Genomic DNA, 26106 nt, shown 5'->3' on the forward strand with positions numbered 1-26106 from the left:
TTTCTTTCTTTCTTTCTTTCTTTCTTTCTTTCTTTCTTTCTTTCTTTCTTTCTTTCTTTCTTTCTTTCTTTCTTTCTTTCTTTCTTTCTTTCCTTTCTGGTAATATTTTATTTAGAAAAAGATAAACATCACTGATTCAAAGATTTCAATTTTTTTCCTTAAATGCCACACTAATGTCTAATTAGACATAAGATAGTCCTCAATGATAAAAGTATTTAGATATTGAATATAGACTAAATATCATTGATTAATTTTGCATTCATTTTGTCCATCTTCTGTTGCATTTTTTTTTCTGTTGCATTTTTCTAGGCCTTTTGTAAATAGTTTTCTTTCTTGCTTTCAAATCAATATTTGGCTCTGGTTTTACCCACAATATTTCTTTTGGTTTCTCCTCAGCTGGTATAGCAAAAATGTCTTCAGTGGGATCATGCAGAAGAACAGTCTTTGCTCCTTCTTTCTCAGCTTCTGTACATCCTTCGCTTGCTGCTTCCCTGCATTTTGCAGCAGGGATGGATCTTACAATATGCTGATGCATATTTGTGACTTGTAGTGAGGATTTTCATATAAAGTTGGTCCTCCAAAACTTCCTTGGAAAATCTTTATGTGGTTTAGGACAAAATGAGGTCCTATTTCTATAAGAGCAGTATCTTCTATGATCTGAAAGTTCCAAAACCATATTCTATTATCCAAAATGTGAAAGTAAATACATAGTACCCAAATGGTTGACTTTCAGAATGATACCCTAGTGTACTAAATATCTGAAGTAGGAGTAATTTAAATAAAGCATAATGTGGCGATTCATCAAAAACAGGATCAAAAGACAAAATGGGCCGAGATCCTTCTAGTTTCTGGTCAGCTTTAGTGAGGGTATGAGTATTTTGAAAAAGGAATTTAGCAGATGGTCCATGAGGGCAATTTGAGGGCCTCATTAACCACAAATAATTTTATTTTTATGATCCATTTTAGTATCTGCTTTAGAATGAGGCATCAGCATCCTCAAGTCCTGTATTAAATGTCTTGTTCTAAATTTATTCCTCTGGAAGAAAAAATGAGAATTCATTCCTTATTTTTCCTTGCCCTTCCAAATAGGACCTGGGATATGGTCTCTCTCTTCTTCCTCCACCTCCTCTGGCACGACACGTCACTTTGCTGGTGTCCCAGCATCTGTGTCATTTCTTTTCGGCTTCTTTGCCTGCACCGCCAAGCCCTCATGCCGTTTCCTCTTGGTTGCCACCCTCTTCCCTCACAACTTGCTCTTCTGTCTTCCTCTGGCTCAACCAAAATAGTTTTCAATGGAATTATCAAATCTCCTGGGTGGAGTCAGCCCACCCCACATATAAAATGGTGTAGTGGAAATGTTCTGAATTGAATACAGGGAAATGTAGGTTATATTTGAGGTGCTAGCTTTAGTTAGTGTGAACTCCAAGTCATCTAAAATCAGGCTCATCAGTTTCTTGCTGAAGACATTAGATTATATTATTATAAAAGATGCTTCCAAAGCTGGTTCTGTATTTATTTCTTAAACCACAGCTATAATTAACATTTACTCCAAGTACTTGTCACTGGGAAAGACCCTGTCCCAGTCATTATTATTATTATTTTCCATGAGAGAAAGACAGAGAGCTTGAGAGAAAAAGAGAAGAGAGAGAGAGAGAGAGAGAGAGGCACCATCAATAGGGTCTTCATGTTGCAATCTACCCCCAGCTTCAGCCAGCATGCATTGCAGGCATGTGCATGAATCTGGAGTACACCAGGAGTAGTAGGACAGGAACTGGGAATCTTCCCATATGGGTCCAGTGGCGTTACCACTGTGCCCCTTATTCTTACTTTATTTTTAATGGTTTATTTTTTTCTTCCGAGGGAGAGAGAGAGAGAGAGGTGAAGAGACAAAGAGACTGAGAAAGAGAAAGTGGCTCCCCCTACAGGGTCTTCATGCTGCAACCCACACCCAGCCTCAGCCCAATTATGAGGCATTCACCAATCCTTGTCAGGGAGGTCCAGGATGCAAATTCAGGATCTTTCCCATGTGGGCTCAGTTGCAATACCACTTTGTCACCACCTGGCTGCTCATTCATTATTAACTAGTTTAATTTTTATAAAAAAGTCAGGAATGTAGAACTATGAGCTTTATTTTAAAAGTAGGAAACTTGGGGCCAGCAGGTGGCATAGTGGTTAAGGCACTGGACTCCCACATAACTGAGTGCAGTCTGCATCCCTGACCTAGTGGCTTAAAACTCATGCTGAGTGTGTGTGTGTGTGTGTGTGTGTGTGTGTGTGTGTGCATGCTCCAAATCTCAAGAGGAAAATGGAAGAAAAGGAATTGCAGCATCATGGACATTCTCCCTGGAGGGAGTGATTCTTGCTTTCTGTCTCTCTGCCTCTCAGGCAAGTGCACGTTCTCTATGGCAAAGATCTATAAAAAAGAAAATAAAAACATAAAAATAGAAAACTCACTTCAGAAAACTGACCTGCTCAAAGTTCTAAAGTAAGTGAACTGGAAATTGATGGCTGGTTTATCTAAGAGGTCTCTCTTTCCATTATCCTGGAGACATATTTCTGTTAAACAACTTTCATTTCCATGGGACCAGCAGTTAGCGTAATGGCTATGTTGTGGAACTCCCACATAGTTGACCCTGGTTCGAGTCCCAGACCCGGTGGCTAAAATTCACGTTGGGCGCCTATGCGTGCATACCCAGGATCCCAAGAGGAGAATGGAGGAGAGAGGATTGCGGCATGGTCATCACCCCTGGGGGGTGATTGATTTCTCGCTTTCTGTCTGTCTGTCTCTCTTTGTCTTTCTGGCGAGTGCACGTGCCCTAGTCCAAAAAAAAAAAAAGAGTTTCATTTCTAGTCTAGCAGGCCTAAGCACTTGCCCCGATAGAAGAGTAGACACCTAGGGAGTTGAGAAAGTGGACACAGATATATTTTGCAGAGGTTTAGGCTCTATGAGAGCAGAGTGTTAGCTGAATATAGTCATACACATCAGAAAATAGATAGGAAGGAGAATGGGAGTAAAATAAGACATCTTACTGTCTCTTCAGTTGGTCCATGGACTTTTTTTCTTCCTCAATCCTTGCCTTCACAGCTTTTACAATTGTGGCCTGGAATAGTTCAGCTCCTCTAAAGGGAAAATGGAAATAGCACAAATCAGTACTTTTGTCATTGTTGTTTACCTTGCCCTGAAAATGATTACCAAGGTTAGAAACCACAACAACTCCTTCCTGGCAGATGAGTGAAGTTTCCTGGCTATCAGGGAGAGTCACAAGGTCCCTCCCAGAAGCCCTTTCCCAGTGTATGAGAGGACTTCAAAAATTTCATGGAAAATGGAATTAAAGTACTAATTTATTTTGGCGAAAAACATTTTTGAAATTCATGTATAGTTTTTTCATAATACACATTTTCCATGAACTTTCTGTAGACCCCACATACATATAAACAGCCTTCCACCTGGGAGTGGGTGGGCTGGTTACATGTGGGTAGAATACTGAAGAGAAAGCAGCTTGAATATTCTAAGACATTCAGGTCATATGTCTCTTTAAACCTGTCCCACAAACTGTTGTATTTCTCATCAATCTGTTGCTCACCTGATCTTATAGTAGTTGTTCCCTGAGGGAGAAATTTTCAAGGAGTGAATTCAGATTAGTTTACTACTCAGTGGTCAGAAAAAGGAATGGCATGGGTGCTTCCTTCAGGGAATATGCCAACAGAGAGTTCCTGATCCATCCAAGGGACTTGCAGCCTTTTGCCTCTTTCTCTTTCTATCTACTTCCTTTGCTCTCACTTCTGAAGCCACTTCACCATCCCATAATTTCCTTAACCTCTTGCAATCTTCAGCTCGGTCTTACGTAAACCAAATCTTGGGAACCCAGTGGTGTGCCTGCCTTATGTTGGGAGGGGCTGTTGTCAGCTGAAGAAAATGCCAGAATTGGCAGACTATTTTCCACTCAGCCCCTACACTCGCTGGAAATTTTCCTTTCTGCAGTGGTTGTTGCAAACTCCTTATACTTTTCTCAAATATTGAATTTTTGTCAAGTGGCTCTTTAACTCCTAGTAAATGACTTATTTTCCTATTTCCTAGAGACAACATAAATCATAATGCAGTGAATCAAATTGCTCAGCTTCTGGCCACCTGTATTTCCCACAAACCACCTTTTCTGCAGTGACAGAAAGACAGGTGCCATCCTCCTGCTTATCCATTGCCTGCCCTGTGCTCAGGGTCCTTTCTCCACTCTCTCACCAAGGGACACCATCCTCCCATTTGTTCTTTTCCTGCATTTTTCACCTTTCATCACTACCGAATTCTTCTCGTAAGCATGCAAACATGAGCAAGTTTTGCTACTCTTAAAAAATGAGAACGAACCACGTCTACCCCACATTTTCCCATGTATGGATTTTCATTGCTGTCCCTTCACAGTCAAATACCTTGCAATCACTGTCTCCAAGCCTCAATCTTCAACCTCAGATTGTGGCGGTGTGGCTTTGACCTCCACTGGTCAAGGTCACTGATTTCAATGTTGAATGGTCAGTCTTTTCTTTCTATAACCTATCTTTGAATTTCTATTTGGAAACCATCTTCCTCAGGCTCCTAATTCAGCATGGTCACCTGCTTTTCCTTTTTCTTTTCTGGCTCAGGCTTCTTGGTTTTCAACCTTTTTATTTGCTTATTGCTTAAATGGAAATGTCACCCAGGATCCTCTTCTCACTCTTCACCCTCTCTCTAGGCAGCTCCATCTCACATGCTCCAATGGCACTTCTGTGATGATGGCAATAAAATCTATTCACCTTTTTAAACCTGTCCACTCATCTATGCACTGGACTTCCTAACTGATTGAGTTTCATATGCTCATGAGACCTATGACTCTATAGCAGTGCTGAGCCTCATAGCAGTGGTGAGCCTTCCTTCCAGTCTACAGTTCCTTGGATTCTCCATATTTGGAATTGGTACTACCTCTTCTTAAGCCAGAATCCTGGGCATATCACCCTCAACTCTTTTCTCCCCACCACCATGTCCCTTCCTTCCAATCAGCTTCCCAGTTGTGCCAATTTTACCTCTTCAGTATTTTTCTAATTTATCCCATCTTGGTCCTGACTTGGTCCTATCTTGGATCATCATAGCAGCCACTTAATTATCTCTATGCCTACAGTCCTGCTTACACTCTTCTGTTCTCCATTGTACAAGTGCAGTGAGCTTCCTGAAATGCCAATGCAGGCACATCACCCCCTTGTTCAAACACTTCAATGTCTTCCTAGTGCCTGTGGAATTATTTATAAAACCATAAACTTGGCTTCTCATTCCTAGATAACCTGGTCCCTCCTACCTCTCTGGCTTTATTTCTCACCTCTCACTATTATCCTCATTTTAAACTTCAGTGTTTCAGTGTTTCAGCCATTCTGAGCTTCTTGGAAGGTCCTCAATGAGAACTTCCTTTTGTAGTTTCACTAGGTCTGCCTTCCTGAACTTTTTTTTTTTTTTCTGAGTAACTCCTCTTCATCCTTCAGACTGCAGCTCAGCATGGATGGCTACTTTGGTTTATGTCACTGAAGTTGGTTATATACCCTCGATAAAACTGTGTCACTCTTTGAAGGTCTTTAACCATCACACTTGCTATAATTGAATGTTTGTGTCCCCTTCTCCCCCAAATTAATATGCTGAAATCTTAACTCCCAAGGTGATGGTATAGAAGGTAGGGTCTTTGGGAAATAACTATGCCATGAGGGCTGAGCACTTATAAATGGGATTACTGTCCTTGTGGAAAAAAAGGCCCAAGAGAAGTCTCTTGCCCCATTCTCCATAAGAAGACATGGTGAGAAAATAGTTGTTTATGAAAAAGCAGGCCCTCACCAGACACCAAATAAGCCAGTACCTTGGTCCTGTATCTCCCAGACTCCAGAAATAAATGAATGTTGTTTATAAGCCACCTAGTCATGGCATTTTTGTTATGGTGGCCCAGATGGACTGAGACAGTACTAGTCCTACACTCACAGAGCTTATAGCCTGGTAGGAAGATAGGGCATATAAATGTGTAATTATGATGGGTGTCTGAGAGAGAACAAGATGGCCCAGAGGAGATAATCAAGAGAGTAAGGGGTAAAAGAGAGACTAAAAGGAAGAAGAAGGTAAGGAAAGGTAAGGGAATGTAATATTGGGAAACTTATTTTTGGTCTTTTTCCTCTTTTCCTGGCATACAATTCTGAAAATCCTTGGAATCTTCACAAGGATGTCTTTTAATGCTAATGTATGCAGGTGGTTGGCATCCCTTAAGTAGTTAGTTTCAAGACGAAGACTGATCACTGGAAAGACCATGGGGTGGGACTTGCAGCCTCTCTCTCACCTTAAGAATTTAACATCACTGGGAACCAGCAGTTAGCGTAATGGCTATGTCGCTGGACTCCCATGTAGTCGACCGCGGTTCGCGTCCTGGACCCAGTGGCTTAAAACTCACGCCAGGTGTGTGTGCGTGTGTGCCCAAGATCCCGAGAGGAGAAGGGAGGAGAAGGGATTGTGGCGTGACCATCCCCTCTTGGGGGGTGATTTCTCGCTTTCTGTCTCTCTGTCTCTCTCTGTGTGTCTGGCGAGTGCATGCGCCCTATAGTGAAACAAAACCTCTCCAAAAAAAAAAAAAAAAGAGTTTAACATCACTAATGGCCAATAGCATTATTAATCATACCTATGCTTGTAATGAAGCCTCCATAAACACCCAGAAGAGCAGGTTTCAAAGATCTTCTAGATTACTGAATCTTGGAGGCTCTTGGAGGGCAGAGTGCCCAGAGAGGGCATGGAAGCTTGACATCTCGTCCCCCCATAACTTGACCTGAGTCAAGTTATTTTAATATAATTTACAAAACTGATAATTTGTGTTTTCCTGAGTTCTGCAAGTCGTTCAAGCAAATTAATCAAACCCAAAGAGGTCACAGCAACTCTGATTTTATAGTTGGTTAGTCAGAAACACAGGTAAATAGTGAACCAGCAGTTAGCGTAATGGCTATGTCGCTGGACTCCCATGTTGTCGACCGCGGTTCGCGTCCTGGACCCAGTGGCTTAAAACTCATGCCAGGTGTGTGTGCGTGCGTGCCCAAGATCCCAAGAGGAGAATGGAGGAGAAGGGATTGCGGCGTGACCATACCCCCTGGGGGGTGATTTCTCGCTTTCTGTCTCTATATCTCTCTCTATCTGTCTGGTGAGCGCACGCGCCCTATAGCAAAAACCTCTCCAAAAAAAAAAAAAAAAAGAGAAAGAAACACAGGTAAATAATGTGGGGCTTTTCATTGGTATCTGAAAGGAGGGCACTCTTGGGGACTGAGACCTCAACTGTGGGACCTGACCTGTGATCTCCAGGAGACAGTGTTAGGATTTAATTGAATTAGAGGACAGCAAGCAGCTGTCTGCTGCAGAACTGAGTACTTGAAGGTGGGGAGAAAGCCCTTCATGCACTTCTTGGATGACCAGAAGTCATAGAATTCTTATGTTGATTGTGGTATGGAATAGAAATGGTTAGTTTTCTTTCCTCAGAGGAAAAACAAGAGTTTAGGGTAAGGTTGGAGTATCATAATACTTCTCTACTTAATATCTACAAAATAATTATGTTTTTCACCATTTTCCTGAATTTCTTTCTTAAAATAGAAGCAGAGAGAGGAAGGAAGATGGAAAAAACTCTGCATCAACATGGTCTATGTTACTATTTTGGCTGAGGCTAGAACGAGCCACCAGTGAGGTGGGATATGCTGAGTGCTCTAATCATCTACCAGTGTTTATTTGACCTTCCACGGTGTCCCTAACCCTTGCCAAATATGACTGGGCTCCATAGATTTTCTTGTTACTTTCTATTTTAGATCTTAAAGACTTTGGGCTAGAAGGGATATCTTAGTTTTTTCTGGCTTCTACAAGCAAGCTCAGGAAGTATAGTGCATTCATGTTCTCGGGCAAGTTTCTCAAGAGAAGCCACTTGATTCTATGGCCTAACTCACCTTGAAGCCAGGATCTGTGAAGCTTTTATGTCAGCCACAACATGTAGGAAATAATAACTCATGAAAACTCTTCTTTGCAGCAGGAGGAAGGCAAAACATATGCTATCCCAAATAATTCCTGCTTCACCACTGGGCAGTTTGCAGGGTGAATTATCATCAGCTGGTCAAAAAGGTAAGAAAAAAATAAATTAAAATTAACATTGATTTCCATTTAAAAAATAAAATCTGTAGTATGAGAAGGGCTTGGGAAATCACATTCTGATGCATTGACTTACTAATGAACTGATTTATTCACAAGTGAGGCTATGTACTTCAAATCCAATCTCAATATTGCCATGAGGCTGACCATACAGTGAACACACGATACTGTAAAGCAGGCACAAGAGGGCTCCTTGACAGGAAGGCCTCCAGAGTATTTCTCTCTCTTATTGAGAAGCGAACTCTCAGCAAAGGCCAAGGAGAAGTAATGTCCCACAGCAAAGAAAATGCTCTGCTAGAAAACACCTTTTGTGAGAGGGCAGGTGGTGATGCAATGGTCATGTAATTGGATCCATGGTGGGGGGGGGCGGGTCTTGGGTTTGGTGCTTCCCTGTATATGCTGAGTTCATGTGTGTACCATGTGGTCTGGGTTGACTGAGACAAGATCTTCTACCTCAAGAAGATCTTTCTTGGAGTTCTCTGTCTTTCTGTCTCTCAGGTCCAGAAATCATAAACTGAGCTTTTAAGAATCACATGGAAGAAATAGATAAATTTAAAAGAGATTAAACAAAGAAAGACAACACCATTTCTGGAAATGGACTCTGTCCAGAGGTGATCAGCATAACAATGAACACAGTATGATTTATTAGAAAAGGAACAGCAACAATTCTTATTTTAATTAAAAACAAATTTCCAATGATGCTTCATCCTCATCCAAGTTTAGCCTGAATTAGAAGCAATGAGAGGTGGGCACTGTGTCTAAGCAGTCACCAGTGGGCACCGTGAAAGACCATCTGTGACATTGTCCTTGGTTCTGATGCAAGAGACAGGGTGGGGGAAATGTCACTTCTGCCATTGTCTTGGTGGAAGCCTAATTCTAGAAGCCCTTGTGCTCCTGCCAATTGCTTTCCTGAATTTGAAGTTCCTTGAGGAGAAAATGGCCTGGAAATCAGGTACCTTAAGGACCCAAGATTCTATGAAAAATAGCTGTGGGTTTGAATGGCTTCTAGGATCCTTCATAACTATAACTCATTAAAAGTCTAAGGAATGAGGCTCGGTGGTATTGTGGGGTAACACAAAAAGGTCTGCATGGGAAAGGTCCTGGATTCACATCTCAGGACCTCTCACTTACCAGCAAGCTCTATAAGTCACTTAACTGGGAATATGCATGTATATTTAAAAAGAAAAAAAAGAAGTCTGGAGAGTTACATTACTACAACACTATGCCCAATCCCAAAGTCTGCTGGAGTTTGGGCAAGTTTCTAGAAGATAAAGATGCCTACAATAGGGACATCTCCAGTTATGGACAATAGATTCACAAAGCACTACAGTTCCACAGCTTTCATTTATAGAGAGAATTGACTTTCATTGTTATCCCGTTTATGTACTACAGCCCAATTTTAAAATTAGAATAATACAACTGTCCTTGTTTTCCCCATCCACTTCCAAATGTGTTTTTCATACTTACGCATTTTATAGCCTTTGACTGTGCAGGCCAAACTGAAAGCCTGGATCAACCAGCAACTATTTTGAACCAATGTTCCAATGTATCCACATGCTCCTATCTGGAAAAAAAAAAAATGGGGAGGACAAATTCTAGAACTGCACCCCCCCTTAAAAAAAAAAGTTTGATGTCTTGCTATCCTAACACATGCAAGAATTCACAAGGCTTCAAAGTCAATGATTACAGGAGGTACCAGTTGTATTTAATAAAATTCAGTTGCCATGGGTTAGTGAGCTGCCTCAGTAGCAACAAAAATTGCTGAGGAAAATTATACTTGGGGAGCAAAAGAAGAGTCTTTAGTGTCATGATTTCTGCACTTGGAAGCACTTTTCTTTTCAAGGAGGGAATCCTGTGCTGTTGTAGGAATAAGTTCCAAGTCTGTGAGAGCAAATGGGTGCACACTGATTCCTAGGACTTTGATTTCAGAAGACTTATCTTCTCACAGGTCAGACCAATGAATTCTCTGTATTCCTAAGGAGGTCATCCCAGACATAGGTTGTAGGGTATAGTTCTCAGAAGAGGAATATAGTATGTGTCTTGAGACTCGTTTGGCCAATTCTCTGGGTTAAGAAATCTTTGTTAATTGACATGTAGTTGTCTCATACTGAAAATAGTTAAGTTCAAATACTAAGGGAAAAAAACTTAAGCAACCACTAATCGTTGCAAGCCAACACAAAAGGTGATGGCTGAATTGTGTATATTTCCTGGGAACATGTGAGGGAGGAGAATATCAGTAAGATTTACTTCCAAAGTAGTGATTATTTGGTATGGGTTCCCCAATCCTAGCACATGCTTCCCAAACCAATATTCTAATCCTATACCACCATGTTTTTGTTCTCATTTTCCATAATGGGAGTTTTCTTTCTCCTTAGTCTCTCTGGAGATACTTCAATATATTTTTAAAAATCTCTGAAGATTTAAATGCCATCCTCTCTAGAAAGCTTCCTTCCAATTTAACTAGGTAAAATAATGAGGCACACTTCATTTGTTTATTAATTAACTAATTTATTTTTGATTTGTTTTACTAAAATGTTTTGATAATCATTAACCACTTATAATTATTTATAAATAGGACTATAATTCCTTTTAGAACATTAATTTCTGAAGGGAAAAACTTGAGTTCTATTTATTTTTAGTTCTTTGGGATATAACACAGGACTTAGCAAAGATCAGGTCTATAACAGAGGTTTATATGGTTCAGCTGGGTGGCACATATATAGCACCATTGCTTTGGAGGCTGGAGGCTCCATGAGAGGCCAGGGTTTGGTTTCTAGGCCAACTGTAAGATACTGGGTGTAGTTGTACTCACTCAAAAATCCCAACTAATTGGAAGACTGTTGAAGGAGGCAAGATCCTGTCAAAAAAAGCTATCTCTGTAGCCAGACGGTAGCATGGTGGTAACACAACACACTAATGCTGGACCCATATGGGAAGATCCTAGGTTTATGTCCTGGGGCCTCCTGCCCACACCAGGTGTTGTATGCACTTGCCTGTGAGTCAGGCTGGCTAAGGCTGGGATGGATTGCTGTGCGAGGGCGCTGTTGTGGATGCCCATCTTTCTCTCCCCCTATCTATCCCACTCCTATTTCTCTCTCTTATGGAAGAAATAAGTAAATAAACTGAAAAAAATGTATTTCTGCCTCTCTCCTTTTCTTATCTTTTCTCTCTTTCATAAAAGAAAAAAGAAAAAAGATGGTTACAGAATGAATGAGTGAATGAATATTGTATCCATACATTTTTCAGGGATGGTCCTGAGATCAGCACCCAGCAATGATGCCTCACTTTCAGAATGGCTTTAGGATGAAATGCTGTCTTGTCATCCTGTCTCATACCCTCTCCCACAACTCTCAATAGTAATCTAGCTATAAGCGAATGTCAGTGAGGTAAAAGCGTAGAATGAAAGTCACTTTTACGATCAACCAGAAAATTAATCATTCCATAGACTGTAGACAAACTACTCAAAAACCTACTCATGGCTACAAATACTTGGCTTCTAAGACCTCAAAACATAGTGGTGCACACACACACACACACAAAATAAAATAGCTTACATAGTTGAATCATGAGGTGCCATTTCATCCTTAAGTAGATAGGGAGAAGCAAGGAATCATTATATCACTGCCCTTCTACTGCAGTGTAAGACATAGCCTGTGGAAAGCAGGCTTAGGGACTGGCTTGGTTAGGGCCAATGAGGAAGGTATTAACTCCGTCAGCTCCTAAAACATTGTTGGTTGATTTCTGGTAGCACTAAAAGACTTAGATGGTGTCTTATAACCTAAAGGACTGATGTAACTCTGAAATTACTAGCAGGTAGTTGGAGCTGTCTATCATGTTAGGGAAGAGTTATGCCCTGGACATAGCTATTGAGTAGTAGAGCAGCTAAACCTTGTTGGGAAGAGTCCATGTCCTTCCTCAGGCCTACATTATTTTAGCTGTATCTGATTCTGGACATCTATGCTCAGGGGCAAACAGGACACTGAGTTTTCTCCGCCATCTCCTGGGTCTACCCACATTTGATGGGTACATAACACATTCTTTCATTCAATAGCCTATATCCACCTCCTTCCTCACCCTGTACAGATTTGTAGAGAACCACACTCATTTTATTTTACAGGTCTACAGTTCTTTCTAGGTAATAGTGCTGCTATTGTTCTTTTTTTTTAATTTTAAGATTTATTCTTTAGTTCTTCTTCTCTTATTTTTTTTTTTTAATTGTCAAAGGGTGTGTGTGTTCACCAGAGAGACAGAAAGGGGGAGGAAGAAAGCACCCCACAATGGGGTATGGTCATGCCACCATCTCTTCTCCTCCAGTGCTTCATCCTGTTGGGTTCTGAGGCAAGTACAAATATACACCTGGAGTGTTTGGACTGGGACTTGAACTGTACAGTTGGTCATGGAGGATCCAAATCTATTAACCACTAGGCCATGGGGTGGCACAGGAGTTTGCTTTTTGCCATCATGATCTGAGTTTTGAAAACACTCAATGGCTAATTCAGCTCTAAAAAAGGACTGCTTCATCACACATACTATGAGTGATGACAAACTGTTCCTCAGAAAGGATAGGATTTTAATTAATAGGATACATTTTAGAATTTATTCCTATGAAAACCTATCTTTTAGTCATGTGACCTTGAAATGGTGGAAATGAGCAAAAAGATTCTGCTTAATAGGGCCAAACAAAAAACAATAAATGGTCACTTGAGTTGTGAATTCTCTCTCTTATTTAGGGCTTTTAAGGGAGCGTTATGATAGGCGCTGGGCTTTTAATAACCACTGAATGGATTGTTTACGCTCTCCCTGAAACCACAAATGTGTTATGCCGTGGGAGCTACTTACTGACAGTATGTTTTTCATTGTAATCACAAAAACGTTGTATGCAATCAGCCAGTCCCAGTAGCGCAGAATGCTCTTGATGGGTTTTAGTAGTAAATCGCCCCCAAAAAGCAGGAAGTAGAAGCAGGCCACCAAGTAACCCATGCAAAATATGCTGATCCTGGTTGTTCCAGTAATGAAGATAATGGTAAGGACGAACCAGAAGAGGTAGCTGAAGATAATCACTTTGGACATGTCTAAGTAAGATCTGGAAAACACCCAAATAGTAAAAGGAGAACAATGAAACAAACAAACAAAAAAAAACAAGACAGGAGATTCTGCTTCAATATGGGAAAACATTCAGTGTACACTGGACTTCATATAAAAGCCCTTGCAAGCCACACTGTGAGCTCTGTGTTTATCCAGTTTTCACTGAGTACTGCTTAATACATAGGAAACCCTCAAATGATTAGTGATGGATGAATGGGTAAGCTGGGAAAGCCCTGTTGTATACTTATCATCATCTTAGCTGGGACAGATTTCACACAGACAGGAATGTTTCCTGCTATTTCTTGTACTAAAAGCCCTGGTCTCTCCTTAGCACTTGACCTGCTTCAGGTTCAGAAGTCATAAAATTGTGTTCGCAAGGACCACCTGGAAAACATCACTAAACATGCTCTGAAGATGAACCTTTGGGGGGGACCAGCAGTTAGCATAATAGCTATGTCGCTGGACTCCCATGTAGTCAACTGTGGTTCTCGTCCCGGACCCGGCGGCTTAAAACTCACGCCGGGCACCTGTGCGCACATGCCCAAGATCCCGAGAGGAGAATGGAGGAGAAGGGATTGTGGCGTGGCCATCCCCCCCGGGGGGTGATTTCTCGCTTTCTGTCTCTATGTCTCTCTCTGTCTGGTGAGTGCATGCGCCCTATAGCAAAAAAACCTTTTCAAAAAAAAAAAAAAAGATGAACCTTTGAGACCTCACAGCAGACTGATGAAGTCCTAGTGTTGAGGGCTCTGGTTAAGATGCCATTTAAATATCGCAGCCCTGGCTACTTCCCAGAGAGCTCAGCAGCCGCTCCTATGGAAGAAAAAGGGAAGGCCGCCTATATCCACCTCCTTCCTCACCCTGTACAGATTTGTAGAGAACCACACTCATTTTATTTTACAGGTCTACAGTTCTTTCTAGGTAATAGTGCTGCTATTGTTCTTTTTTTTTAATTTTAAGATTTATTCTTTAGTTCTTCTTCTTATTATTTTTTTTTTTAATTGTCAAAGGGTGTGTGTGTTCACCAGAGAGACAGAAAGGGGGAGGAAGAAAGCACCCCACAATGGGGTATGGTCATGCCACCATCTCTTCTCCTCCAGTGCTTCATCCTGTTGGGTTCTGAGGCAAGTACAAATATACACCTGGAGTGTTTGGACTGGGACTTGAACTGTACAGTTGGTCATGGAGGATCCAAATCTATTAACCACTAGGCCATGGGGTGGCACAGGAGTTTGCTTTTTGCCATCATGATCTGAGTTTTGAAAACACTCAATGGCTAATTCAGCTCTAAAAAAGGACTGCTTCATCACACATACTATGAGTGATGACAAACTGTTCCTCAGAAAGGATAGGATTTTAATTAATAGGATACATTTTAGAATTTATTCCTATGAAAACCTATCTTTTAGTCATGTGACCTTGAAATGGTGGAAATGAGCAAAAAGATTCTGCTTAATAGGGCCAAACAAAAAACAATAAATGGTCACTTGAGTTGTGAATTCTCTCTCTTATTTAGGGCTTTTAAGGGAGCGTTATGATAGGCGCTGGGCTTTTAATAACCACTGAATGGATTGTTTACGCTCTCCCTGAAACCACAAATGTGTTATGCCGTGGGAGCTACTTACTGACAGTATGTTTTTCATTGTAATCACAAAAACGTTGTATGCAATCAGCCAGTCCCAGTAGCGCAGAATGCTCTTGATGGGTTTTAGTAGTAAATCGCCCCCAAAAAGCAGGAAGTAGAAGCAGGCCACCAAGTAACCCATGCAAAATATGCTGATCCTGGTTGTTCCAGTAATGAAGATAATGGTAAGGACGAACCAGAAGAGGTAGCTGAAGATAATCACTTTGGACATGTCTAAGTAAGATCTGGAAAACACCCAAATAGTAAAAGGAGAACAATGAAACAAACAAACAAAAAAAAACAAGACAGGAGATTCTGCTTCAATATGGGAAAACATTCAGTGTACACTGGACTTCATATAAAAGCCCTTGCAAGCCACACTGTGAGCTCTGTGTTTATCCAGTTTTCACTGAGTACTGCTTAATACATAGGAAACCCTCAAATGATTAGTGATGGATGAATGGGTAAGCTGGGAAAGCCCTGTTGTATACTTATCATCATCTTAGCTGGGACAGATTTCACACAGACAGGAATGTTTCCTGCTATTTCTTGTACTAAAAGCCCTGGTCTCTCCTTAGCACTTGACCTGCTTCAGGTTCAGAAGTCATAAAATTGTGTTCGCAAGGACCACCTGGAAAACATCACTAAACATGCTCTGAAGATGAACCTTTGGGGGGGACCAGCAGTTAGCATAATAGCTATGTCGCTGGACTCCCATGTAGTCAACTGTGGTTCTCGTCCCGGACCCGGCGGCTTAAAACTCACGCCGGGCACCTGTGCGCACATGCCCAAGATCCCGAGAGGAGAATGGAGGAGAAGGGATTGTGGCGTGGCCATCCCCCCCGGGGGGTGATTTCTCGCTTTCTGTCTCTATGTCTCTCTCTGTCTGGTGAGTGCATGCGCCCTATAGCAAAAAAACCTTTTCAAAAAAAAAAAAAAAGATGAACCTTTGAGACCTCACAGCAGACTGATGAAGTCCTAGTGTTGAGGGCTCTGGTTAAGATGCCATTTAAATATCGCAGCCCTGGCTACTTCCCAGAGAGCTCAGCAGCCGCTCCTATGGAAGAAAAAGGGAAGTCCTTCCTCTGTTTCTAATGAGAAAACACGCGAACTTGATGCACAGCCTGTCTGACAGGTTAGTCTCTGAAGGAGGTCACTTTTCTGGCACCCTAGTTACAAAACAGATTTTAGAAGTTAAAATAATTCAATTAAGGCAGGATTCAGCTCTAAAAATCAGTGCCACAGGGCCAGTAGATGTTGACTGAGGTGTGAGTCCTAGACCTGGTGGCTTGAAACTCACGTCGGGCGCATGTATGTGCGTGCCCAAGATCTGGGGAGGAGAATGGAGGAGAAGGGATTGTAGCATGGCCATCCCCAGCAGTGACTTCTCACTTTTCCTCTCTCTGTCTCTGTTTCTCTCTCTCAGGGGAGCATATGCGCCCTAACGCAAAAACCTCTAAAAAAATTGAAGAAAAAAGTCAGTTTTGCACAAAAGCTTTCCTTTGAGTTGACATTTATGCTTTTCATTGGTACATGCAAAGTACTTACTTTTTTCCCTTTGTCCAGGGAACAGGATGAGCTGGACTGAATTGTCTCTTAGCATCACAGAGATGATGTAAAAGTAAAAAGTCCTACCTCAGACCAGTGTTTAGTATAATGCTTTATTCACAAAATATCCTCAAATCTATATAGCATATCGTTTTGAAGCAAATTTACTTATTGATTTATTCAGTATATTGAGCTTCTTATGCTACCAGGAGGTGCTAAATGCATAGGAATTCAGAATTGGAGGCTAGGTCGATTTAGTTCAAATCCTTGTTCTGCTATTGCCTTTGTCTCAGCTCTGCCACAGTTTCCTTACCTACATACCAGGAATAATAGTATCACCGAGTCATGGATGGTCGTTGAGAGAAAACAGCACACTTTCCCTTTCTCTCTATGCATATGTATATATATGAAGTACTTGAAACAGAGCCTGGCACTTAGGAAGCATTGAGTAACGGGTAGTTATAGATGCTATTGCACTGTAGGCCAAAGACCGTGTCGATGGGGAATGGGGACAAGTATAAATATAGGTCAGAAGCAGTCTTCACTCTAAGATGCCTACATCTTAGAAAGGGTAAGACTGGTTCTTAAAATAACAAGACCAGGCAGAGGTGACTCCTACTAGGAGTCTCTGAGAGGTCAAGGCTGGAGAGCTGCTTGCAGTGGTGGAGAGCAGGCACTGGCTGGTATCCTCACAGTGATTTCCATGGTGACCCCACACTGGAATATGTGGGGCTGTGACTGCATCCTCACAACATCCTCACAACAGCGCTACTGGATAGACACTAGCCAGTGAGGAGCAGAGGTTAGAAAAGCAGTCCAAAGTCACACAGCTAGGAAATGAGACACACAAGGTCACACCAGCTTCCCTACAAGTTGCTACAGTGACTATAAAAGGCTTTGGAGGACTTGAGGCTAGAAGAGCAGATTAGCGAGGCAGAGTGGGTGACCCTCCATGGAGCAGGCATCAGGTGATATAAGCCAGGAGTGGAAATTCAGAGATACAGATGAAATGCACATTGAGAAATAGAGCATGGTTTAAACACAAACACCATGAAGGGGGCAATTAGGTTGCCATGGCCAGCTGTCATGAGACCACGGCAGGGAAGAGAAAAGGTTATAAAGAGAGCTCCTACATGGCCAGGGGGGAGCACTGTATAAGAAAAACACCAGCACAATGCCCTGTGAGTACAGAGGATGAAGAAAGGGACAGGGGGTAAGCAGGGAAACAGGAGATGAGGAAAAGGGTAAGGGGATGAGGATGAAGAATGGGAGGTGAGGAGGAGAGGTGGAAGATGACATATAGGAGGTGAGATGAAAAGGACTCTCCATCAGAGAGCTGCTAAGTGGCATTATTGGCATGAATCAGTTTATGAGGAAGAGAAGGAAAACTGAGGCCATAAAGGTGGTGGTTCACACTGACAAAAGGCAGACACAGGACTGTAGTTTGGAGACTCAGCCTCTCAGCTACTGAGTCACACTGCCTCTCATTTATTAGTCTTAATTCAGCTGATCTACTTCCCAAGGATTGAACAGAGAGAATTTATGGAGAGGAGCAATTCATGTGAAATGCACACGGTAAAGCAAGTTCTGAAGAATGTGAGGCCATTATTACCTGCAGTGAATGAAATCAGGTACAGGGTTATGTTGACTGAATGAGGCTGCATCAAGGTTCATACAAATCTCGACGTTGTCCCCAGCCATGATTCGCACCGCGGCTTTATTTTCATCCTCAAAAATCTGCCGTTGCAAGGAGGCACACAGCAGCAGCATGAAGTCATCTGGCAGGGAAAGGGTGAGATGGTGAAGCAGCCACCTTGCTTTTATTTTTTTACAGCACCATAACACCCAGTCCTCCCACCTCTGGGGCCCCACTGCCTAAGTGACCTGTGTTGTATGTTTGAAAGTCTATAGTAAAATTTATCCTGGATTTCAAGGCTGAGCCATGTCACACCTTCTCCTCGACAACGGCCATAAGAGTGACCTCAGTCATTCCAGGGACTCACAATGGGGTGGGGGTTCTCTGGGTCTTGTTTCTATGTTGGTGAGTCAATGTATTAAGTGCTAATTGCTAGTCTTCTTTACTTATCTCTGATGTGGCCACATCCACTTGCATTCATCCCCCACCCGTTTTAAGGTGGCTATCTGTGCATTTCCCCCATGTTTTTGTTTGTCTTGGTATGTGTGAGAGAGGCAGACATTTCTGTTTTCCTTTATTCCTCCCATTCACTCTGCACTGGAAACCAGACTGTTCCCAGAATGTGAGTCACACTGAAGATGTGATGAGAGCAGGCAGAGGTGGTGACCAGTTTGTGAGAGCTCAAGGAGATATCTGTCTGTCCTCTGGGGCCACGCTCCCTGACCGGGCCTTCCGCCATGCCTGTCTGGTGGCCTACATACAGCACAAGTTGCTTCCTTGCTTTGCAAATTAAATCAGAATATATTCAAGAAGGTCACTCACTTTCAAGTCTGAGTTCTGTAGTATCCAGCACTCTTTATTGTCTTTGGGGGATGCTCCCACTTTTGGATCACCAGCTGCTCTGGAAAAGCCTTAGGCTGCAGTCCAGTTCTAGGGTACCTGAAATCTGGGTAGTACCCTCCTCACTACCACAGTCTTATCTTTAAAATTCAAGGCCTCTTTTTCTACTTAATCTTTTGAAAGGCAGGTGTACAGATGTGTGTGTGTGTGTGTGTATGTGTTTGTGGGGGATGTGTATTGCAAGTGAAATTATGCACGCGAATATGGCATTTTCAGTGTTGATTTATTAATTTTTAAATGTGATAGGGCACGCAGAGGCCATTAATGACTTGGGATCTTAATGCATAAAGATAAGCCTGAACATGATTATGAGGTCCAGCGGAAAAAGCAAAGGCACTAATGCATGTCACGTGAAGAACGATTAGCAACAGAAGCCCACATATCAGCGTTCTGGGGGGCCTGTGGCTGAAACACTTACAGGCAAGAAATACAGGGTTGGGCCGCACAATGAAATCCGGAAAGTACAGCCACTTGATGATGTTGTCATTGAAGTTGGCACCCTTGAATCTCCACGGGTAATCTGCAGATACGAAAGTGGAGAAGCAGCAAGATCAGCAACCTCCTGCACTGTTTGTCTTCCAGGCATCCATGTGGTAGTGGCTTTATCTCGTTTTGTAAACTTCATTTATGTATTCGTTTCCATGAAATTAGGAAACAGAGAGACAGAGAAAGAGAGACAAGAACCCTCAACAGTATCTTCACACCGTGGTCCACCCCCCTTTTTCAGCTTGTTTGGATCATGAGCATGTGCATGAGTGGGCCTACTCAGTAATGCCCTAGAACTATTTCAGGGCCCTTTCCAGGAGAGTTACCACTACACCATCTCCTGGCCCTGGCTCACCTCGGCAAGGAGCAGGGGGGATGCCAATGCAGATGAAATATTGGAAGGTGATGATGCAGGCCAGGAAGCAGCAGTATTTGGGCCAGACCTCCGCAATGGCTTTTCTTCGGCGTCGATACAAGACGGCGATCAGCCAGCAGGCATGAATCATGGCATAGAAATCCATTCGTTGTCCGATTACATTCACTGACATTAGGAAACAGGTCTGTGTAAGGATGAAAAGAGGCAAAGATGGATTTTACGGGGAGGGGAGTAGCATTGGGTGTCAGGCCTGTGAAGGTAGCAATGACCTGTGTTTCTCTGGGCAGATCTGTCTACATGGGTTCCCCATACCTTGGTTCTTTGAGTATCTTTTCACATGAAGACAAAAATATTGTACATATAATTTCCAACAGAAAAAAAACTGTTACATAAACACCTCAAAAGGTGAAGGGAACACCAGCTATAATCTCTTCATGGAATATCACAGTTGGAGATTTCTTCTAGGGACAGGCATTACCACAACCATTTCAGGTTAAAACAATTCATTTTGGCAGCAGGTTATACTTTCAGAATTCACAAAAACAAAGCAGACTAATAATTTGTTATCCTCTTAAAAAAAGTTGATTCATTTCTTCCCTAGGTGAGAAGACTGAATAAGAGAGAGAGACAACTTTTCTCACAGGCTTATAATACCATCATCTACTCCCCAGCCTCAGCCATCTCAGATCACGGGCATGGGCACATGCATGTCTGGTGTACTCAGGGAGATATCTAGACTTGAACTGAGAACCTCTGCATGTGGGCTTGCCTCACAGAATTTTACGTTTTATCACTCTGTTACTATGGCTCCAGCGATACCTCATGTTTTAATAAGACACCAGTTAACATGACAACTGACATTCATGCATTTAGATGACTGACTCTCGAAGTGCCCCTCTCTGCAGACGTTGACACCTGCTTTTGCAAACTTTCAACCAAAGCAGATTAACTCATCAGTAGAAACTACTTCTGCGGACCCTGAGACAGTAGTAATCATGGCCTGGAGGTGTATAACAAAGCTCCAGTGCAAACTGCTCAATCACAGCTATTTGAATTTTCATAGCAAAGACATAAAACACATCAGTCTGAAACTCACCTCTAACCCAAACTTGTAGAAGAAGTAATTTATGAAATATTTGGCACAATTAACAAGTCCATCATCTAGATGTAGTCTTGTAATGTCATGAAAGATAGTTTTGGACACCGGGGCTGTAAGGTTGTTTCGACCTCGATAGTATTCTTGATGACGGTAAATTGTAACTTCAAAGGCCAGAATAGCCAGCATCAGAAGATTATTCTACAAAGCAAGAAAAGTGATCCAAATGTTTTATGATCTGGTAATTTTAGGCAATCCTCATAATAAATCATTATATATAATTCTTGATTCCTACAAAGGATAATGTTTCATAAAATTCCACCTCTTATTGAATATAATATTGAGCTCAAGGTTCATTTTCCCTGTCTTATTTATTGAGGGGTATCTTCTATATGTAAATCAGGCTATGTACCATGGTAACAGGATCTATTATAGACTCTGTAGACATATGGAGGGCTTCAGAAAGTCCATGGAAGGGAAAATGCACATGATGAAAAAAACTTATGGGGACCAGCAGATGGCGTGGTGGTTAAGGCGCTGGACACTCCCACATGGCCGACCAGGGTTCGAGTCCTGAATCTGGTGGCTTGCTTTCTCACTTCCTCTCTCTCTCACTCTCAACCTCTGTCTCTCTCTGGTAAAATTAAAAAATGAATGAATGAATAAATAAAATAAAATAAATAATTATTTTTAAAAAAACTTATGCACAGATTTCAAAATTTGGTACACAAAATAATTAGTACTTTAATTCCATTTTCCATGAACTTTTTGAAGTCCCCTGGTAATACTGCCACTATTCATTCCTATTCCCCTCAAAAAGTATATATCACAGTTTCCAGTTATCTGATGGGGATTGTACAGCCTTGTCTGCAACTAGAGGTGCAACATAGTCTGGAGATATCCTAGGAAACTAACTAAACTGGGGAAGTAGGGCAATAGTGAGAAGGGAAATTTTTGAGCACCTCTGAAATCCAGTTCAAGAAGGCAGTAAATGAAAAGCATGCTCTGACAGTCAAATAATAATAGTAATAATAATAATGAAAAAATAGTTAACACTTACAGAACTATAGGTACCACACTATTGTAATTACCCTTTTCAAATATCAGTTGGTGTTCTCCATGTAATAGCTACATATGGAAGGGACTATTACAAATAACATTCACCATACAGGGGAAAACTCTTAGGTCATCAGGAAAGTCATGATGCATTTTTTTGTGTTTTTCTATGCAAAAATGCATACTAACTTTTCCGACGACCTAACAGAAAGTTACATAGTCAAAGAAAATGGGATGCTTAGTACACTTAAGGAAACCCAGTGATGAGTATGAAGGTTTTATTTATAAATGCATTTTTGATGTAATATGATTAGGCCTGCTTAGATGATCTATCAAAGTAAATGTGAAAAAATCTGAAGTGTGTTTCTTTTATCATGTTTGTATTCATGAAGTTCCTTTTGCAAAGATGCACTTTAATTTATTGCTTCTAAATGTAATATGTTTTTTTTATTATAAGTTATAGAGAAAAAGAATGTAGACAGAAAATTTCTTGTAATGCTATACCCATGTCTCAGAAATGAGCACTATTGACCATTTGGAATATTTTAACCAATATTTTCCTTCACGTCTTGAAGAGGTTATACTATGCACAGTATTTTACAATTTTGCTTTTCAAAAATTGTTAATAATAAATTGGATAGTTGGAAAAGTCATGATGCATTTTTGCATAGAAAAACAAAAAAAAATCATGACTTTTCTGAAGATCCATCCATTATTTTGAACATCATGTTTCAGTTCTGATGTACCCATCAGCCTCAATCTCTGATATTCCAATGTTAGTTATATGATGTTCCAGTGAATGTATTTGTCATACTTTATTCAACCTCTCTCAGAGTTCTTGGTGAGCTTGTTTTCAGCATAATGCAATACTGATTTCAAGGTTCAGTCATATGTTCCAAAGGTGATTCCAAATGCCACAGATGAGGTTAATATCAAATGTGATAGTAAAAGTCCCAAGGGAAAAGCTCCCCAGTTAAAACTGTGCAGATACCCAGACTAAGCACAACAAAGCTGTTACCCTCAAATAGACAAGCAAAGGAGAAGACTTCCTCAGGCCAACCCACTCTGTTGGATCAATAGGAGCATTGTAGAGTAGAGACTTGTTCAGCTCACTAAGTGGTATGTTTGTTTGATTTTCATTTGGCTGAAAAGAAGAGAAAATAGAGTAAAAAATGGCTTCATAGATAGAGTTCAGATAATTTTCTTTCAACTTTGAGCAAAGGGGCATCAATTAGACAGGGAGGGAAAGGCCCATTTTAAGGGGGGAATTTCATTATGAAGGGAGACATAGGGCAGATGCCCAGAGCCAGAATATATCCAACCTAGACAGGTTATTATAAGCTAGATACAAATGTGCTTGCGGATAGAGGTTCCCCAAATATTTGTCTCATTTCCCTATAGGGAAGGCAGGAAGATTCCCTCATCACTGAAGCTCACCAAGGAACAGTTAACAGAAAAGTTCTCAGGCTTGATGGTTTGGAGCTGGTACAACATTTTGCAGACGATAATCACACACGTCCAAACAGTGCAGACACTTGAAGCTAGACGACGCAACTTGGCATATGGCAGAGCAAAAGCCCAAGAAATCAAAAATACATAGTTGAACAGAGACACCTGAAAACATAAAATGAGAAATGGGGACAAAAATACGTAATATAGTATAACACTCATAAAATATGACTACTTGATTTTCTCAGTTCAGGAAATGTTGATTGAGTTTCTATCATGTGCAAGGCATTGGCCTAGGTGCTAGTAATGGTGCTAATCTCATCCCTTAAGGACATTATGCCTTGAATGAGAGATAGAGATATATAAATTACCAAGTAATGTTACAACATGTAGCAATGGTTAAGCTATAGGAGGAACAGGCAGGCTCCCAGCAGAGCACTAAGAAGGAGCCCTTGACCCAGTGTGGAGGTTTAGGAAGCATTTTCAGGAAGAGCTGATGCTTGAGCTGAGCTGGAACAAGGAAGATGAAAAGTACATTCTAGGGAAAGGATGTATGGGCAAAGGCAGATAAGTATGCTGTAGCAAGGTGGAAACGGAATTATAAGCAACCAGGAATTTCAGAGTTGAAAGGGTAAAGCATAGCAGGAGGTGAGACTAGAGCTGCAACCACGAGTCACATTTTGATAAATCCTTTTTAAACCATCAACGGCCTATCAATCCATTCTGCAGAAAATGGAGAGCTGCCAGAGTCTGTTACACTGAGGAATTGAGAGAAGATTTACATGTCATTTAGACAAATGTAGCTAAAGAAGAGAGGGTGCATTATAGGGATTAGACTAGAGATCAGGAGATCAATGCACATACCCCAGAGAGATGGAGAAGAGTCACAGATTTGAGATGGAAAGTCACATTAGGTGGATTTGATGACATTGGCCTGGTGAGGGTAGTGGAAGGGATGGAATCTAGGACAGAAAGTATAAAGAGGGATGTCCAGGTCTCTGCCTGGAAGCCTGAGTTGCTAACAGTGCCATTCCAGAGGGAGGAAATTCTGAAAGGGAAGCAATTCTAAGGATGGAGAGCCTGAACATATTGGCTTTAGACTTCATGCGAGTGTATTGATCATATGAAATGTCCCCTCATTTCCAGCTATTGTCTGTAGCTAACTGTTCACTGAACAGTGTAGATATACCAGCATCTTATTCATTTATGAAAAATATTCATTAATTTTGAATATTGCTAAAATAGTATCCAAGGAACATTTAAAATTATCAGGTGGAAGTAACAATATGCACTCAATTGATAAAACTGGACACTTACCAAGTACTAAACTTGATGGGGTATGATTATCTATTAGGTTTATGGAACAATAAAACAAGGAAAGGTGCAGACTATGTGGCAGAATTCAATCCTGCAATTTGTTACTTGCTACTTTTCTGCTTAGCTACTTGTCACTCTCCAAGCAAAGAACCTTCCTGAGAATTAAGTGCTGAAATATTAGGGTAGGAAGAGCTACCTTGCACAATTTGAGGCTAAAAAAATACAGTATGCCAAAATGATTTGTAAACTATTAAGTACATAAATAAACATAATGAATATTAAATTTTAACACAATATTTTGATTAGCTAATTGACTCTCCTTTTTATTTCTAAAATTTAATTCATTTATATCTTCTGTGAGAGAGACCCAGAAAGCAAGAGAGAGAGAGACTCCTCCAACAAGATCTCCATGATCCAGCCTACCCCCAGTCTCAGTCAGTCTGGATCAAATGCACATGTGTGCAAGCCCTGTGTGCTCAGGGAGATCCCTGGACAAGAACCAAGTACCTTTCCTGTATGGATCCAATTGCTTTACTGTAGTGCCAATCTGGCTCCTGATTTTTCTTTCTTAGTCATCAGCAAGTGCCCCCCCCCCACCACATATATATATATATGTTTTTTAAAGGATTGGAATTTGTCCTTTATTTCACCTACACCTGGGTGTAGGAGTGTGTGTGTGTGTGTGTGTGTGTGTGTGTGTGTGTCCAACATAGGTGACATCAAATGCCATATTGATTTAGAGGTTAAAAAACAAATCCTGTTAAAGATATTGTAAAAGGATCTCGTTATTTCTTTTAATGTGTACTTAAGACATTGAGTGTAAAAACAGTTTCTCTCTCAATGTCTCTGTCTCTCTGTCTCTCTCTGGTGAGTGCACATACTCTAAGGCAAATATCTCTTAAAAAAAGAATGAAAAATGGGATGAAAGTCCAAGTTTATAGTGCAAAACTTTTTGAAATCCATGCATAGTTTCTTCATAATATGCATTTTTTTGGCACCAAAATATATTTGTACTTTTTTTGTTCTTTTTACTTATTTATTCCACAAGTGGAGTCAGCTACCTCTGACAGTGTCTTTGCACTGTGACCCACTCTCCAGTCTCAGCTGACCCAGATCACAGGCATGCACCTACCTGGTGTGCTCAGCAAGGTCGTGGGGTGGGCATCCAGGACCTTTCATGTGGATCCCATTATGTTACTGCTGACTCACTGTCTGCCCTTAAACTTGTATTGAATTTTTTCCACAAACTTTTTAAAGTACTGTCATGTGTGTGCGTGTGTGTTGTGTGTGCACATAATTTATATCCAGAACATTCCAAAGTGGTGTGACTTCTAAGTAAGAGATGCTGATGTACATTAAAGGTTTTTCTAAA

At 41.2% G+C, this 26106-nt stretch overlaps 1 protein-coding gene and 1 pseudogene across 2 annotated transcripts in view; both read right to left on the bottom strand.

Moving 5' to 3' along the window:
• Nucleotides 1-26106, bottom strand: part of PIEZO2 (piezo type mechanosensitive ion channel component 2) — a 514198-nt gene that overhangs the window by 72304 nt on the left and 415788 nt on the right. For both annotated transcript variants that reach the window (XM_027766530.1, XM_027766529.1), the window contains exons 20-29: nt 23406-23582; nt 22987-23112; nt 20913-21113; nt 19796-20000; nt 19373-19474; nt 18031-18196; nt 14872-15115; nt 9632-9728; nt 7966-8125; nt 3031-3120 (exon numbers count right to left, since the gene is read on the bottom strand). In XM_027766530.1, the coding sequence (XP_027622331.1) occupies nt 3031-3120; nt 7966-8125; nt 9632-9728; nt 14872-15115; nt 18031-18196; nt 19373-19474; nt 19796-20000; nt 20913-21113; nt 22987-23112; nt 23406-23582 (1568 nt within the window). The remainder of the gene's footprint in view (nt 1-3030; nt 3121-7965; nt 8126-9631; nt 9729-14871; nt 15116-18030; nt 18197-19372; nt 19475-19795; nt 20001-20912; nt 21114-22986; nt 23113-23405; nt 23583-26106) is intronic.
• On the bottom strand, nt 260-2075 carry LOC102484872 (ribosome biogenesis protein BRX1 homolog pseudogene; annotated as a pseudogene).

The sequence above is a fragment of the Tupaia chinensis genome, unplaced genomic scaffold (assembly GCF_000334495.1).
Source record: "Tupaia chinensis unplaced genomic scaffold, TupChi_1.0 Scaffold143584_1, whole genome shotgun sequence".
In the NCBI taxonomy this organism is placed as follows: domain Eukaryota; kingdom Metazoa; phylum Chordata; class Mammalia; order Scandentia; family Tupaiidae; genus Tupaia; species Tupaia belangeri.